The sequence below is a fragment of the Simochromis diagramma genome, unplaced genomic scaffold (assembly GCF_900408965.1).
Source record: "Simochromis diagramma unplaced genomic scaffold, fSimDia1.1 OVJJ01000683.1, whole genome shotgun sequence".
Lineage (NCBI taxonomy): Eukaryota > Metazoa > Chordata > Actinopteri > Cichliformes > Cichlidae > Simochromis > Simochromis diagramma.
Genome location: NW_024387158.1, coordinates 1,350,377 through 1,368,544, shown reverse-complemented (window position 1 = coordinate 1,368,544; position 18,168 = coordinate 1,350,377). Strand labels below are relative to the sequence as shown.

Below are 18,168 nucleotides of genomic sequence, written 5' to 3'. Positions count from 1 at the left end.
AGATATATATTTCTGTTTCATAACATTTATATGCGTGACTGTCTAACAAGCAAATATTAAGATACAGTGACCACTGTCTCAAAGCTTTAGTTATATTTAAGGGCAATATCCCATATCCCCCCCCCCAAAAAACTAAAAAGATTTGATCCTTGTATGTTTCAGATAAAATGGAAAGATTTTACTGATGCAGTAAATATTCCTTTATTGAATGAGAAAACTGTGCAGTATAATTTACTTAACATGTTGAAGATATCAGAGGACTAAACGGGCTGATGTTAGGTTAAGTGAGTCTAACAGGAAAGAAATGATACAGAAACATGACATCCTTATAAAATACTTTACACACGTTATGAATATATAACTTTTCTTAGTTCTTCAAACCTTTTATTTAAATAAGCTGCATTATTAAAGTTGTCCATGGTTCCATTTATTTTTCTGCCTTTACCCGTTAGATCGTGTCCTGCAGAACATCAGTGAGTGGTTCCCTGTATGCAGCTGTTTTGTAGTATATGTTGGAGATACCTCTGCAAATACAGGAAACAAATATCTAGAAATTGTTTTAAATGTTTTCACCAGTCCCTCAATTATAGAGAACAGCTGTTTATTCCCCCTTGTTCCCCTATAAATTTCTCCTGCTGTCTCCTTTTTTTCCTCCTCTTCCTCACACACTGCTGAATTTGTACTGGTGCTTCATCAGGTGGAAAGCCTCTGTCTCGTCTCTTATTATTAGTGTTTATAAAGGATGAGAGCTCTTTTAACTATAAACTTTAGCACAGCATGGTTGAGTCTGTTTCCTCACCACAGTTCATGGGCCAGGTGTTTGGTCCCCGTAATTTCACTTAGCTTAAAGAGTGAACCGTATGAATCTTCGGTATGCTAACATTTGCTCCACTGGATATTTTTAGTGAAATAAAAACTCAGTACTTACTAGGGGTGCAACGATATTCGTATCGATATTGAACCGTTCGATACAGTGCTTTCGGTTCGGTACGCATAAGTATCGAACAATACAACATTTGTAATTTATTTTATCAACTTTCCTTCTGACGATGCTGTCTGTGTTGAGCGCTCAGTGAATCTGCGTTTGACTACTCCGCCTAGGCTACACTGTCGAGCGCAGATCCACTGAGCGCTCAACACAGACAGCATAGTCAGAAGGAAGAGCGCAGGGCAAGCTAGCAAGACAGAAGTTAAGCTCTCCTTGCAACATGGACCTCCCCCACCCTCATTCAGATCTGGCGTTTGGAATTATTTTGGTTTTCATGTGACGTATGACCCTGAAGGTAAGCGAGTCATGGACTAAAGTAAAACAGTATGTTGGATGTGCCATGCAATGCTCAATTACATGGGTGGGAACTAGTGTGTTAGCGCAGTTAGCTCGTTAACGTGTTGGCCGTCTAGCCCCATGCACAGGGCGATCGGCGGTAGCTCGTTAACGGAGATTTGCCGTGTTGTGGCATTAAGGTCATTTCAACGAGATTAACCTGAAAGCACTAGTGGGAACACAACGAATATGACTGCACATTTACGCCGACATCATCCTAGTGCAAAGACAAAAACAACAAGCATGCTACTAACTTTAGCCGAGTCATTTAGACAGCTGTTAGCACATGATTCTCCTTATGCTGCTGAGAATATAGCCCAGAAGAAGCGGATAGTATAGCTTTTTATTTTGGAAAGAGACGTTTCTCTGTAATAAACTCTCTTTTCCAAAGATGAGTGATTCCTCAATCAGATACAGGGCTTGCAATATCGCTAGCCCGACGTCCTGGGGCTAGCGATTTTTTCAGTCGGGCTACCAAAATCTATCTCTTCCCTGCCCGTCGGGCTATTGTAGGAAGGAAAAATATATGTCAATGCTTTTGCATTCTTTCAGAAATGTAGCTGGGTAATTATGTCATTGGCATCGGTGAGCCACTGTCAATATGTGACATATTGAAATCGCGTTTGAATTTGCGCTTGTTTTTTTGCTTTCACTTTGCAATCGTGCGAACTGTGTATAGAGAGCGACAGCACTGATCTGTGAGTGATGATAATTTGTGCACCAATTCCTATGACATCATCTTATTAATCGTTAGCTTACTATGCAAACATGACAAGTGAAATCTCCCGCAGCAAGCTTAAACATGTGAGAGGTTGATCGCGCAGAGAATCGCTGAGCTTATGTGAGTGCGTGTGTAAAGCAGCAGATTATTCAGTTCTGCTGAGCCAAATAAGACAGGTCAGGGTGAAGAAGTGACAGCCAAAGAAAAGCTTACCACAAAACGGAGAAGTTATGACAAATCAGACTATAAGGCAAAAAGAAAGTGCAGCTTTATGGTTTCATGGACAAAATAATTTCTGTGGCTGCAATATGACGAGCTAAATAACCAGGGCTGCACATAAGTGGTCCACGGGTGCGCATTCGCTGTCAAAATAAAAAACACGCACAAGGGTTAGGGTTAAATTTAAAAACTGTACTTTTGAGTTAAAATATATATTTATAATTTTAATAAATGACAAATTAAAAAGGCATGAACATTTTTTTTGTATCGAAAAAATATCGAACCGTGACACCAAAGTATCGAACCGAACCGAACCGTGAATTTTGTGTATCGTTGCACCCCTAGTACTTACTTCTAAAAGTTTACTTTTGGACTGCTTCGATTCAACCATCCACCATTTTTCCCAAAGAATTTCCTTAACCTTTGATTTTCAATGAATCCTGGGATAGGGTGGACCATGAAGGATACACCCGAACTCTTTTCCCAGCTCTGGGGAAAAGGAGGAATCAATTCTGGCCTCTGAAGGATGCAGGCCCTGAATTTGGACACAGCCTATGTCTTTAAGACATCCCTGCAATAGAACTAAATGGTGTGTGTCATCTAGCTTCATGGATAGATGAAGCTGGGTAAAATCTGCATAGCAATAAAAATGTGTGCTGTGACTTCTTTTGGTTGTGACTGTGAACTGTGTGTTGAGGTGAGCCCAAGGTTATCAAGTCAGTGTCTTTCAACTTCACACACTACCTCAGGCTCCTTCCACACCAGAGGCGATGTCTATATCCTAATAAGTCAGCCTCAGTAGCCGGGGATTTGACTGCCAGGGCCCCTACCCTGGATCACCATAATATGCCACAAGAAACATAATACACCTGACCCCTAGGGTGCCTCCTCTGGGTGGTGGGCCTTCAGGCGGGACTCCCAGTCTACATGTAGTGTATTAGCGGCTGGTCACCTTGAAGTGGACTATACTCTATCACTGGGACTTCAGCGATCCCTCCCACTGTTCAAGCTGACGGGCCCCTTTCTCTATGTTTACTAGGAAAGCTGGCATAGACTGCCAGCTTCTGTGACCTTCCTAATCTTTAAGGTTCATTCATTGAAAGCTAGAGGTGGAAACCACCAGCAAGACCCCAGCATAGAACAAGTGACAACAGATTGGTTCAGATGAAGTCAGAAACATCATAAAAGGAGGAGCTGTGGGTCAGGTGGGTTTCAAAGTATTTTGTAGATGTGCAGCTACTGGGAGGAGCATAAAGGCACCTAAATGGCACTTCTTGTATGAGATTTGACAATGTGATGTTTAGAAGGATATCAGCTGATCATCAGCTGATTCAAGCTGGCATTGAGGTCAGCTGATTTGATGGGATTGTATTGACTGCCGAAGGCTGCGATGACTGGAAGTGAGGACCTGGTAAATTGGATGGTGTAGTCTGTAGCGCTGCTTCTGTAGCCTAGCAACCATGATAGTAGCCGTGTAGGACAGCATGTATGAAGAAAATATTTATTTAATTTTATTCGTTTTACTTTTTCCTGGTAAAAATTGAGATGTTATCAGTCTGGGATGTATGAGAGGCTGAAAAAATACTGTGGCCATAGGCTGCGTACCTTTAGCAAACAGTAATGTTCACTTAAGCTAGTCAACAAGTTTTCTTGCTGTGTCTTTTGAATTTAAGAGATTTTCATATACTGTTTTTTTTTTTTTCTGTGTACTGGATTTTTTTTGGATTTTTCATATACTGGATTTGTTCTCTGTATTCATTAGTCTTACGTTTTGTATTTTCTAGTGCATCTGAGCTTCTTTGTCCTAGTTTCTGGTTCTTGCTTTGTTACGTTTGTTCACTCCCATGCCTGTCTTTTCTCTCTGTGTTCCGTCTTCATGGCTGTCTGTGCTTGTAGTCCTGTCCCTGTGTTTTCTCCCTTCATGTTCCTATGTTCATCTCCTATCTATCTCCTTTGTCTTCCTTGTCTGTCATGTCTCTATGTCTGTTTCTCCCCAGTACAAGTGTCAAGTGTTTTATTTTGATAGGCTCCTGTGTTATGTGTATTATGTTTGATTTTGCTTCCCTCGTCTCCTCAGTCAGACTGTGTTCAGCTGTGTCACCGAAGTGTTTCTAAGCAACCCTAATCTCCTGTGTATATCTTATCTGTGTCTCCCTGTGTTCTCTTTAATGTCGTCATTGTTTCCTCTCTAGCAATGTTTTCTTTTCAAGGCTTCGAAACAATCTAACATCCATCTCCACAGTGACATCTTCTGGCCAATTTGGCTATCAACACATCTTGATAATGCTCTTCTGTGAAACAATGATCCAGAAGAGCCATGCACAGTTCCAAACAAAGCTAGTTATTATACCGGACTGTCAGTAATTGTAATCAGCAGATGTTTTGAAGAAATCCTCTCACAAACAAGGAAAGAAAAATAATGAGACTGTAAAAGACAGTAGTGATCAGTGAGTGTGCTTCAACAAAATTCTACATCAGGGGTCCGTTCTTCGTACCTCGCTTACTACATCCAAGATCAAATGACACATCCAAGATCAAATCATCGCGCCAACTTTGAGCTCGCTATTCCGGTTCTCCGAACACACCTGTTGTTGACGATTAGTATAGCTGGATGAAGTAATGTGAGATCACTGGGTGGCTTAACAGCGGCTACGCATCGATAGTAGAAACATTGATCGGCAACCCTTTGATTGGTCGGTGAAAATGTCGAAGGAGCGCGCTCAGTGTTTTTCGGCAGCAGAGCAAGAACTCTTGATTGAGGGATTTCAGGAGTTTCAGAGTTTAATTAAAACGCAAGGGAACACTGTAAAGGCTGCAAAAGCAAGGAGAGAGGGCTGGCAGAAAGTTGCTGACAAATTAAACTTGTAAGTAATTTAATAATAATAATAATAATGGATTGGATTTATATAGCGCTTTTCAAGGCACCCAAAGCGCTTTACAATGCCACTATTCATTCACTCTCACATTCACACACTGGTGGAGGCAGCTACAGTTGTAGCCACAGCTGTCCTGGGGCAGACTGACAGAAGCGAGGCTGCCATATCGCGCCATCGGCCCCTCTGGCCAACACCAGTAGGCGGTAGGGTAAATTTATTATATTATCTTACATTATATCATATTATATTATATTACATTATATCCCCTTTCACATTAGAGCCACAACAGGACCCACTAGAACATGGGGACAAGTAAAAGTGAAATATAAGAATATTCTACAGAATGGTAATATTTATCACTTATATTGCTTTTAGTCTCTTGAAAAGAGACCCTGAAATATTCTGTTAGTTTGTTCATAACAGCAACCAAGAAAAGGGCAGAGCAAAAAAAGACAGGTGGTGGTCCTGCACCCTCTCGTCAACAAGTTGGTTAAGTAAATGATACCCTCACGGGAAAATCGATATCTCTCTATGAGCACACTGTCGCGCTGAGCTAAAGGATCCTGTCTATCCCGCAATATACGCTGAATTCAGAAAACTCTCCTTATCAATCTTGCACCTTCCGCACCTTCCGGTGGCTCGCGTATACGGACAGGACATGGCTGCGACAGACTTCCCAAATCCACCTTCGCTTTTATAGCCGTGGTCTCTCATCTTGATTACATGAAGTAATTTACTATTACTACTCTAAAATATGAATTACATCTGAAATAATCAAATACATGAAATAGAATGATTAATAGTACATTTCCCTTTTTTTAGGAAATGACCTGTATGTATCTGTATGAAATCAATAAAAGAATCAAGTACTGCATTATCTTTAGTTACATTGATAATATTTATTTATGGAAAAACAGTGGTAAAATATCGCTGTTGCTTTCGTATAGATGAAGCGGACATACCTGAGTGGCCGCGATCTAATCCTGTTTACATAAAGTAAGCCTGCTCCCAAGCAGGTTTACGCTTACGGATCTGTTGCTATGACAGCAATTCCCGGATGAGCTTCGGAGAACCGAACGATCCAAGATCACGCGAAATCGTCAACAATCAAATCCAGCTAACTTACTTAGCGAGGTACGAAGAACAGGCCCCTGGTAATATTTGTGTTGGTCACAATCAATCAATTTCTAAAGTAAAATATATGCAAAGAAAAGATTGCAGGGTTTACTACAATAACCTCACTGATTTGCAGCTGGGGTTTTTCTGGCTCTGTTTTTGCTCACAGCCTTGAAACTCTGGATGTGTTTGGATGGCTTTTAAGTTTTTTGGGCATTCATGTCATCAAAATACTAAAAGCTGGCATAGTATTAGGTTTGATTTTAAATTGACTGAAAAACATATATTTAAATAGATTCTTATATAACACTTTTCTACTCCCCCAGAGCACTCAAAGCGCTTTATACAGCATGCCACATGTGGCTATTCACGCAAGCACTTTGTTCTATGCTTTTCACTGCTTCCTAGTTAACATTCACACTCTGATGGCTGCATCAGAGAGCAACTTGGGGTTAGTATCTTGCCCAAGGATACTTGGCATGCAGACTAGGGGAGCCAGGAATTGAACCACTAACCTTCCAATCAGTAGATGACCTGACGTGTACATCTTTAAATCATCCTCTGCTGAGGAGCCTCTGAACTATGGCAAAACTTTCCTGAATTTTTATCTTGTAACACTGGCATGGCGTTTTACTGTGGTGATTTGGTGATAGTGAATCTGCATAACTCCTGTTGTTGTTTAGATATTCACAAGAGGAGTGTCAGTGGGAATAAAAATAGAAAAGGAAAAATACATCTGTCATTAAAATTGTTAAGAAATAGATTGCCTGTGATTAACGAATGTGTTTTCATGGTATTAATGTATTCTTTATGGCAACCCAGTATGTGAGTAATGGATTGAATTGAGGATTAAGTCACGTAATGCTGCAAATTACATTCTCTGTTTAAAGTTTAAAAAAAAGTTTAAAAAAAACAGACGATGTCAGAACTGAAAACTCCTGCTTGTTTTATTTTCTCCTTGAAAGCAGAGGTGGTGTTTTATTGAGATATTTAAATGATTTTACAGCACAGTGACCTGCTCTCTCTCTGCTGATAGGAGTGATTGGAGCTCACCCACCAGTCTCTGTTTCTTGCTTTTTCTCCATTAATAATTCAAATAAGATATTTATATATTATTTATATATCTATATTATGTTTATTTGATTATACTTTGAATTCCAGTGTTTAAGTGATTGCATAGTGTAGTCCAGGGGTTCTTAACCTTTTTTACCTCTGGGCCCAACTTTTCCGCTACAAAAAAACCCAGGGCCCATTCAGATATTAACAATGTATTGAAAAGATTAAAGTTTCTTTTTGTTTGATTTATATTTAATAACTAAATCAAATCTGAACCTGCAGATACAACAAAATGCCAAAAAGGTTAACTATTCATGGAACAAATCAAACTGCAAGTAGAAATTGAAAGGCTCAAGTCAGGCTTAATAACACAAAAATGATTAATAATTCAATTTTACTACAGCAAAAGAGACAAGAAAAAAGGGAAAAATTGGATAAATAATGTGGTGATAAAATAAATATATTCAAAATATTTTAAAAATAATAAATGAATAAGCTTATAAAATTTAAATAAACTACAAATGAAAATATAGCCTTATAATCTGTGAGTGAATATGAAAGTTGCTTCAGCAGTAAACTTTTTTTCATTGGCAGAACCAGAAGTTAGTCTTTATATTTGAGACATATGAACAACAACAGTCACAACATTTTTTTGGTAAGCTGCAACTCCCCTTTTATGTTCACCTCTTAATGAGACACTTGAGCCTGCCTATGAGACACAAATCCAGTTCCAGTCTGGGTGGAATGGGGGAAAGGCTCATTCTCAGAGTCGGGCTGTGGTCTTGGCTGAGGCCACGATGGAAAATCCTGATTCACACAGATATGTCGTTGTGAATGGGAGAAAGAGTTTCAGAGCTCTCAGTGCCAGACATGGGTACTCCTTTTGAGAAAGCAATTCAGAAGGAGCCCAGGTCCAGTTTGCCCCACTTCAACTTTAAAGTGCTGTCGGTGGAAACTTCCAGAAGCTGGGACTGCAGATGTGAGGGCAATGCAACATCATTTTCAGCGGGATCCACAGAAAATGGGTCCAAAATCCACATGTGTCCTTCTCTGGGATCCTCAGGGAAATATTCATCGAATATCTCTGTCAGTTGTGAAAGGTGCTGACAGACAGGGTCACAAAAGTGGAAACATGTCCTTCTCTTTTCCTGTTTCCTCTTGTAAAGCTTCAACTTTGTCTGCAACAAAAAACATGTTGCTGTTTCTCTCTTCAAGTGAGATGTTCAACTCGTTCAGCAGTGAAAAAAATGTGACAGAGATAAGCAAGTTTAGCTTAATGATGTGCAAGAGGAGATTTTTTTTCCCCGTGAGAAAAGAAGAGACCTTATTCCTCAGTTCAAACAAACACTTCCTCTTGAAAGCCATCTCTCCTCACTGTGGTAGCAGCAGCTGGACATGATCTGCTTCCATGTCCTCACAAAGCTTGGCAAAACATCTGGAGTTATTTTTAATGAAATCGATAGTTTTTAGACTTACATCCATCACCTCGTGGAACTCTGGTGACATCTTTTTTGCTGCAAGGCTTTCACTGTGGAGAAAACAGTGGGTCCATTTAGCTTCTGGTGCACAATCAAAGATCTGCCTAATGATGCCTGCCAGTCATTGAAGCTGCACCATCAATGCACACCCCAACACATTTCTGCCAGTCCAGGTCGTTCTCAGTGAAATAGTTGTCAATGCAGTGGAAACATTCCTGAGCCACGGCTCGTGCTGGTAGCTCTCCACAAAACCGCATGTCTTCATGCAAACTGCTGTCCCAGCGATAACGAACAAGAATCTGCAGCAATGCACCATTCGTGACATCAGTGGACTCGTCTAGTTGCAAAGAGAAAAATGGACTACTTTTTATTCTTTCCAGAAGCTGATGCCGTATCTAAGTCTATATCTGTGATACGGTGGCTCATAGTGTCGTTTGAGAGTAGGATGGTCAGTAGCTTCTTTGTAGCAGCCTCTCTGATCATGTCATGGCACTTATGTACAGCGGCAGGCAAAATCAACTCCTCCGCTATAGTGAAAGAATTTTTACTCTGTGCCACAAGTCTGGATACGAGGTAGCTTTTAAAACACAATTAGAGTTACCAGTCAGTGACACAACACACCGTTTCTGCATTAGCAGCTCCTTTTAATATTTCTCTTGAAATATTTCACTGGCTTTCTTGCGAGTGTGGGATGTTTGGTTTCGAGATGGCATTTTAATTTCAAAGGCTTCAATGCTTCGTTGGATAGCATTAGTCCACACTCCACAGATTGGGTCTGCCTCGTTTCCTCCATTCACAAACCCATACTTCAGGAAGTCAGAGTTATACTTGTACAAACGTTTTGCCTTTTGGGAGGTGGGCTTGCCACTTTCATCTTCATTTTTGCATTTTAAGAGCTTCTCCATATCTTTTGCTAACTGCAAACGGGGTCTTCTTCTGCTTGCTTATTTAGGCTGATTAAACAACTCCCATCAAGCGATGGGAAGCTGTATTGTAACTGAGATTTTCATGGATAACAGTGGTCCCTGGTGTCTTCAATTAATAACTTATGATGTCCCACGGCCCGCAGGTACAAAACAAATTTTTTTTGCTGCCCTCAAGCTGTGACTCACGGCCCATTGGTTAAGAATCACTGATCTAGTCCAGTGTTTCCCAACCTTTTGGAGCCATGACACATATTTCACATTAGAAAAATCACACCACCAAACAAATATGTCACAAAAAGCATATTGATAATTTTTCCCCGCACACCTGGCATAGTGGAATTGGCTCGATTTGTCCTCAGTATACCTTTTTTTGCTTTCTTCTGACCACTACTCATGCTAGGGCCTTCATCCGGGTTGGAATTTTCTCCAGGACCCAGGTCAGATTGCCTACTTTTTCATTTCAATTACATAGTCATGCTGTCTAACTCACAGCATGACTATGTAATTTCTTCTTCGTCTTCTTCTGTTTTACTGGCAGTTGGCAACCCATTTGATTGGCGCAAGAAGTTGTACTGTCCACTAGTGGAAGAGAATGTAATTGTTCTGCCCGTTACGCTAGTCGCTTAGAGAATCAATCAGGTGAAACCAGATAATCTTCCACGGCACACCTGATCATTTCTCACGGCACACCTATGTGCCGCAGCACAGTGGTTGGGAAACACTGGTCTAGTCTTCACAATCCACAGCAACAATAAAAATGAGAGAGAGGGTATTATTTTCTTTTACATGTGTGTGTAAAAAAATTGAAGCGGTAGTAACAAAAGCATTATTTCAAGAATTACAAGGCCCAATCTAAAAGACTGGTTTGTAAAAAATGGAAGTCCTTGCTTCTGGCAGTGCAGCAAACCCGGTCACGTGTGTTCTGCACTTCAGAAGCAAAAAAATCTATAGCAGTAATATGCAGTAGACATATGAATGTAGCAGTAATATTCATAAAAACAAACGATTTAACGAGATTAATGCAGTGAATATTTCTAACATTTTGAGTTATTTTCCAGTGTTAGAAAATCAGCACTGCTCAGTGTTAGTCATTGTTAATCTTCAAAACTGACTAGGTTACTTTTAAACATATAACACTGTCAAAAGTGTTAATTTAACACTCAACAGTGTTGTATTTAACACTCAGAGGAGTGGACCCATATAGACACTCTAGTGTTAATTTAACACTGGAGATTTTGCTGTGTGCTAGTCTGAACTAACCTAATGTTATTGTATTAGTACTCACTTACTTCACATTCCTCTATCCTTGTGTAGTCTTCAGGCTGAGCTGCTCCCTGCCAAAGAGACCTCATTTCGGAGATGTATCTGTACTGGACCTGCTCCCTGGAGGGAATGCGCGCTTTCACTGCCACATGGGTTACCACCTGCGTGGGGAACCAGTGCTTACCTGCCTTAATGCCTCCTTGCCAGTTTGGAGTGATAAGGAACCTGTGTGCAGGGGTCAGTGTGTATAGAACGGTTTCTTTACAGTTTTTCTTAAAATTCTGTAGCAAAAAGGATACTTCATTTCACTTTTTGTGAAAGATACTCCACTAACAAATTCAAATTGAGTGTTCTGCTCTTCAGCTCTTTGTGGGGGAACAGTGAAGAATGCTACAGTGGGACGAGTGCTCTCCCCATCTCCCCACCATGGCCCTAATGCCACCTTGGATCGCTCCTGCTCCTGGTCCCTTGAAGCACCCAAAGACCAGAGGCTGCATCTCCACCTGGAGAGACTGGCCTTGGGACCAACTGACAGGTAAAAGCAACCATATTGTATGGATGAATATCTGAATAGGCATATCAGGTACAGCTCCAAAGGCCCTAAGGGTCAGATGCAAAATGAGTAAAACCAGAAAAGACCACACAGAGTTGCAGAAAGATCTCAAACTAAACAATTACCGCTGGTAATTATCAGTGATTACCACAAAAGATACAAAGAGACACACAGGGAATTACTTTAAAGAGATGTACAACAATAAAAATGATCAGATATCTGTTCTTGATATCAGCAGTACTGGCACTGTATTCAATTGGTACTAAATTTTGTATTATCACACACCACTAATCCATTCATTAACACCATCTCTGTGTCGCCTTAGGTTGGTGTTGTGGAGTGGGCTGGACGCTGGCTCTGTGGTGCTGTTTGATTCAGGTCGGGGGGGTCAGATACCCTTTGAAGGAGTGATCAGCGAAGGTCCAGCTGTAAGAATCCAATTCATCACGGATCAGCCCAACCACAACACAGGATTCAATATCCGCTATGAAGGTGCAGAAGCCACTGTAGATCTAGTTGGGCACAAAAATTAAACATGAACTACATTCTTGGAGAGCAGTTCAAACAATTATATTTATAATTAATGCATAATTATGTAAGCAAACAGAAGACCACTGGTAAAAAGACCAGTGTTTATTTTTGCAGATGGACTGTTAATCAGATTTTTAATAGATTGCCAGGAAGCGAGCAGGTTCTTAATCATTATATTAGCCAGCATGTTAGTTGTTTTTGGCAGTCTCAAATAGCCAGAGGATGGAAAAAATATCCTTCAAAATGTTTGTCAGTATCAATGAAGAGAAGAAAACAACCAAAGAATAATCTCTATACAATTTATTATAAATGTGTGGTTTAACAGATAATTAATGCAAAAACTATACATCATTTGACATTTAGTTATTGTAAATTGGAGGCGATGTGTTAGGAAAAATCACAGTCAAAAAAAGCATAAACATTTTGGTATTCATTTTATAGAGCTTTCTATTTTCTCTTTCAGCTTTTGAACGCGGCCACTGTTACGAGCCATATCTTCAGAATGGAAACTTCACCACCTCCGACCCTCTGTATGGAGTTGGAACAGTGGTTCAGTTTACTTGTGATCCAGGCCACTCCTTAGAGCAAGGTCCCCCTGTGATTGAATGCATCAGTGCCAGAGATCCATACTGGAATGACACTGAGCCTCTGTGCAAAGGTAAAAATGAAGGCAGAAAGTGAAGAGAGGAGGCTTCATGACAGATTAGGATAAGACCATAAATGTTCTATTTTTGAGGGTTCTGTCAAAATACCTTTCAACAGAATTCCTTAACTACATAACCTTATTTCGACCTGTTTTATCCACCTATTCATGAGTAGGTGTAAAAATAATAAATTTGTCATTCGGATATTATTACAATAACTAGAGGTGGTATTTTTTATCCATTTGACTTGTAACCCAGGCTAACACACTTTGTTTTCTGCCACATATGATTTCAATTCTTGAATCAAAATCTGCTTTGACCACTTACTGCACTGAACCTAATTACAAAAGAAAACATTAAAATAATGAGCTTAGTCTCAGAGCAGATCATGAAAAACTTATAAAATGTAATTTTTAGATTTTAAGCAATTTTAATTGTGTGTGTGTGTGTGTGTGTGTGTGTGTGTGTGTGTGTGTGTGTGTGTGTGTGTGTGTGTCTTCATTCCTGGACATGAATTATATATGACTAAAAAAAAATACATAGACAGAAAAGACATAGTTGTTTAGTAATTCTAGTTCTCAAAACAGGAACTCTCACATTTTCTTCTGCCATATGTCCTCCACCTTTCCTCTGCAGCACAGTGTGGAGGTGATTTGTCGGGTCCAGGAGGGTTAATTTTGTCTCCAAACTGGCCAGAATGGTATGGAGAAGGAGAGGACTGCAGCTGGAGGATACATGTTGGCGAGGACAAGCGGGTGCTGCTTGATGTACAACTGTGAGGAAAAACACCAACACACATACATACACACTCATGCACATTACAACTTCTGCTCTCTTCGTCTTGATACATGCTCAATCATCCAGGTAAGTAAATCCCCAAAAGTTGATTCTGTTCATCTGGACGTAGCGTTTTGTGCATACAGTACATGTGCATAATGACTGAAACCAGCCCACTGAAGGAACAATGGGCTGGGAGGTCAGTTCCTTAATCTTAATCAGAATCATAATCAGAATACTTAATAATGCAGATGTACTGTTTATAAGGATGGGGAAACCTGCAGTCAGCTGAGACTGAAGAAGTCACTTGGATGAGTGACGAAATGTTTCTCCCACAAAACGCTACGTCCAGATGAACAGAATCAACTTTTGGAGTTCTGCTCTCTTCCAAAGTTTGACGCAACCAAACCTAACTTTTGTCTTTAACTTTTTTGGAGGCAGAGAGGGTGGAGGTTAGGTGTGTGCATGGGGACATCCACGAATATCTGCTGCAAATTAAATACAGGGGAAATTTTCTCCAGGCCCAGGAATGTTAGGAGCATCTGTACAACAGAGGGGACAAACTCAGGCATCTTTCACCAGGATATAAAGTACTTGTATTGCTCCCTTCTTCTATATCAAAGTTAATTACTTCTTGTGGAGAAGAAAAATTGGTTCTCAAGTCAAGTCAAGTGGCTTTATTGTCATTTTAAACATGTGCAGTGGTACAGTACACAGTGAAACAAGACAGCGTTCCTCCAAGACCATGGTGCTACATATAACAGACAATCAACACAGGACTACTCTGTACAGTTCTGTGCCGACTACTGAAAGGTAAATGAGGTGTCACAGGATGATGCCTAACCAATGCCCCAGGTCGATGAGCTCCTCGACCATGAACAGTGGAGTGAGCACTAGGTTTAACCAAGGGCTTCTGGCAGATACCCTTGTCTGCAGAGTTCAAAGAAAAAATGGCCTTCTCCACTCTGTACGGTTTCTACCACTTTTGTTTGGCTTGTTCCCAGCCACATTCCAGGGCAGGGCTCATGGCCAACACGAAGAAGTGTGTGGTTGGACAAAGGGAGGTACAGTATTTGAGGTATTCTTTGGATGAAGGCAGGTGCATCCACAGATGGATGAAACAGCAGCTGTCAAATTCTGTCCCAAGACCATAAAAGAGGTGAGGGGGTCCTTGGGGCTGGCTGGTTACTACCTCCAGTTCATGCCAGGCTTGGCGGGCCTGACCAACCCTTGACTGATCTCACCTGAAAGGGTGCAGGTAAAGAAAGCTCTCTGTGGGGAACCCCTGCTCTACACTCCTAACTTCTCCCTACCTTTTATTCTGCAGACGGACACTTTGAACAGAGGGCCGGGCCATTTTGTCCCAGCAGGTAAAGGGGTGTCAACTGTCCAGCTGTATACATCAGCAGGAAATTGTCACAGTGGGAAGCCAGGTACGGTATGGTGAAGAGAGGTCACCTCTGCTGCTGAGCATAAATTCATCTGCGTCACCACCCCAGAAAAGGCAAGTTAACAGCACCTCAGATTAGAGCCCAGATAAATGCAACAGGGAGTTCCAGCAGCAGACAGATCTCTACATCAACTGTTCAGAGGAGACTGTGTAAAACAGCCTTTTTTGGTCAAACAGCTGCTAAGAAACTACTACTAAGGAAAAGCAAAAAGCAGAAGAGATATATGTGCTCATAGAAACACAAAGAATGGACATTAGAAGAGTCTAATGAGTCCAGATTTGAGATCTTTGGTTCCACCCGTGATGTCTTTGTGCAGTGCAGAAAAGGTGAATGGATTGTCTCTATGTGCATGGTTCCCACTGTGAAGCATGGAGAAGGATTTATTCAAAATTGAAGGCACACTGAAACAGGATGTCTACCACAGCATTCTGCAGCAACATGCCATCCCATCTGGTTTGCATTAGTTGGAACGTCATTTAATTTTAACAAGACAATGACCCAAAATACACCTCCAGGCAGTGTAAGGGCTAACTGACCAAGAAGGACAGTGATTGCGCCAGATGGCCTGGCCTCCACAGTCACCTGACCTAAACCCAATTGAGATGGTTTAGGACGAGATGGACCACAGAGTGAAGGCAAAGGGGCCAGTAAGTGCTCAGCACTATTTCAAGACTGTTGACTTTTGAAAAATGATTTCAGGTGAATACCTCATGCGGGCCATCGAGAGAATGCCAAGAGTGTACAAAGCAGCAATCAAAGCAAAGGGTGGCTATTTTGAAGAATCTAAAATATAAAACATGTTTTGAATTATCCATCCATCTTCATCCGCTTTATCCGGGGCCGGGTCGCGGGGGCAGCAGCCTAAGCAGAAAAGCCCAGGCCTCCCTCTCCCCAGCCACCTCCTCCAGCTTATCCGGGGGAACACCAAGGCATTCCCAGGCCAGCCGAGAGATATAATCTCTCCAGCGTGTCCTGGGTCCACCCTGGGGCCTCCTCCCGGTGGGACATGCCCGGAACACCAACCCCAGGAGGCGCCCAGGAGGCATCCTTGTCAGATGCCCGAACCACCTCAGCTGGCTCCTTTCGATGTGGAGGAGCAGCGGCTCTACTCTGAGCCCTTAGCCTATCTCTAAGGGAGAGGCCAGCCACCCTTCGGAGGAAGCTCATTTCTGCTGCTTGTATCTGTGATCTCGTTCTTTCGGTCACTACCCACAGCTCGTGGCCATAGGTGAGGGTAGGGACGTAGATCGACCGGTAAATTGAGAGCTTCGCTTTTACACTCAGCTCCCTCTTCACCATGACGGACCGGTGCAGCGTCCGCATCACTGCGGCCACAGCACCAATCTGTCTGTCGATCTCCGGCTCCCTTCTCCCATCACTCACTAACAAAACCCCGAGGTACTTGAACTCCTCCACTTGGGGCAGGAACTCATCCCCGACCCGGAGTGGGCACTCCACCCTTTTCCGGCTGAGAACCATGGCCTCAGATTTGGAGGTGCTGATCCTCATTCCCGCTGCTTCACACTCGGCTGCGAACTGTTCCAGTGCTAGCTGGAGGACTTCACCCGATGAAGCCAACAAAACCACATCATCCGTGAAAAGCAGAGATGAGATTCTGAGGCCACTGAAGTGAAAGCCCTTATGAACAGCCCCTTATGAACAGAATCGGTGGCAAAGGGCAGCCCTGGCGGAGCCCATCACCCACCGGGAACGAGTCCGACTTATTCCCGCAATGCAAACCAAGCTCTTGCAACGGTTGTATAGGGATCGAATGGCCTGTAGAAATGGGCCTGACACCCCATACTCCCGCAGCACCTCCCACAGGACACCCCGAGGGACACGGTCGAATGCCTTCTCCAAGTCCACAAAACACATGTAGACTGGTTGGGCAAACTCCCATGCACCCTCAAGTATCCTTGAGAGGATAAAGAGCTGGTCCAGTGTTCCGCGACCAGGACGAAAACCGCATTGTTCCTCCTGTATCCGAGGTTCAGCTAGCGGACGAATTCTCTTTTCCAGCACCCTGGCATAGACTTCCCAGGGAGGCGGAATTATTTCACAGTTTTTTGTTCATTACAAAGTTTCATATGTTCATTAAAGTTTCAATGCCTTCAGTAAGAATCTACAATGTAACTAGTCATGAAAATAAAGAAAAAACATTTTAAATCCAAAATCCTGCTTCGTAGTATAGACCTCTGCCACACCGAATTCTGTCAACTTCAGGGACGCAGAAAGCAAGCTTTAAACTTTCTGACTTTCTATTTTCTGCAAAAATAGGTCAAATATGGACAGTGGTAAGAACAGCTAGTCTTTTCTGCCAAATCCAGCCCCATGACATCTACCCAGAAAAGTAATTTGTTAACAGTCTAACTGTGCAGCAACTGTTAACTAAGTAATTTAGTAACAGCAAGTTAACTTTAACAAACATTAAATGCTGTCAGCTTCACTGAGAAACAAATTTAAACACACTGATTACAAGTTTTTTTTAACTGTTTCAAAAGAGAACATGATCCTCCAAAATGGTAATAATCCTGCTCTCTGATGCTGTTAAGCCAGGGGTTTAGATTTGAAGTGAGCTACTGGGAATACTTGTACCCAAGCGGAAACTCTTCTTTTTGGCAGACCAATCACAGTTTAGTGTACTGCTTCCTCCTACTCGTGAATTAATGTAAATGTTTTCTTTGTTTTTACTTGATTGCTTTAAGTTAACTTCACTTAAAACAGAGAGTAAACTGTTATTTATACTGCCTATTCAACAAAGCATTTCTTTTTTTTTCCCATGAAGACATGAAGACATGAAGAACCAAAACAAATTCGTTGTTTGTGTGCACAAGCTTGGCCAAATTAAGATTTTTCCTACAGCTAATAATAACTTGGGAAAAACAAGTAAAAAAGTTTATATTGTACATGATTTTACAGTGTAAGGTGAAACTGTGTGCACATTGGAAGTGATTTGCAGCGATGTGTTAACCACAGGCCGCACAAAGTAGCATTCAGTGATTTCAAGCGACTACAGGCAAAATAACTGCTGGCAACATGAGGTGGGAGAGACCCAAGCTAACTTTTCTCAACTTCGAAGATTCCCTCTATGAGAGGGAAGAATAATGTTGATTGACATATGACCTGGTAGTAAATACACTAGTGAATCACCTAGGCAACTAAAGCCTGGATGCAAGTGAGCAGCCATCAACATCAAAGTGCTGTGCAGTGAGTGAACTGTTTCCAGTGTGGAT

At 41.7% G+C, this 18,168-nt stretch overlaps 1 protein-coding gene across 4 annotated transcripts in view; it reads left to right on the top strand.

Annotated features, from left to right (window-relative positions):
- LOC120744386 (seizure 6-like protein) overlaps positions 1-18,168 on the top strand; it is a 104,078-nt gene that overhangs the window by 63,175 nt on the left and 22,735 nt on the right. For all 4 annotated transcript variants that reach the window (XM_040048747.1, XM_040048748.1, XM_040048746.1 and 1 more), the window contains exons 5-9: positions 11,031-11,216; positions 11,343-11,514; positions 11,858-12,024; positions 12,527-12,721; positions 13,344-13,482. In XM_040048747.1, the coding sequence (XP_039904681.1) occupies positions 11,031-11,216; positions 11,343-11,514; positions 11,858-12,024; positions 12,527-12,721; positions 13,344-13,482 (859 nt within the window). The remainder of the gene's footprint in view (positions 1-11,030; positions 11,217-11,342; positions 11,515-11,857; positions 12,025-12,526; positions 12,722-13,343; positions 13,483-18,168) is intronic.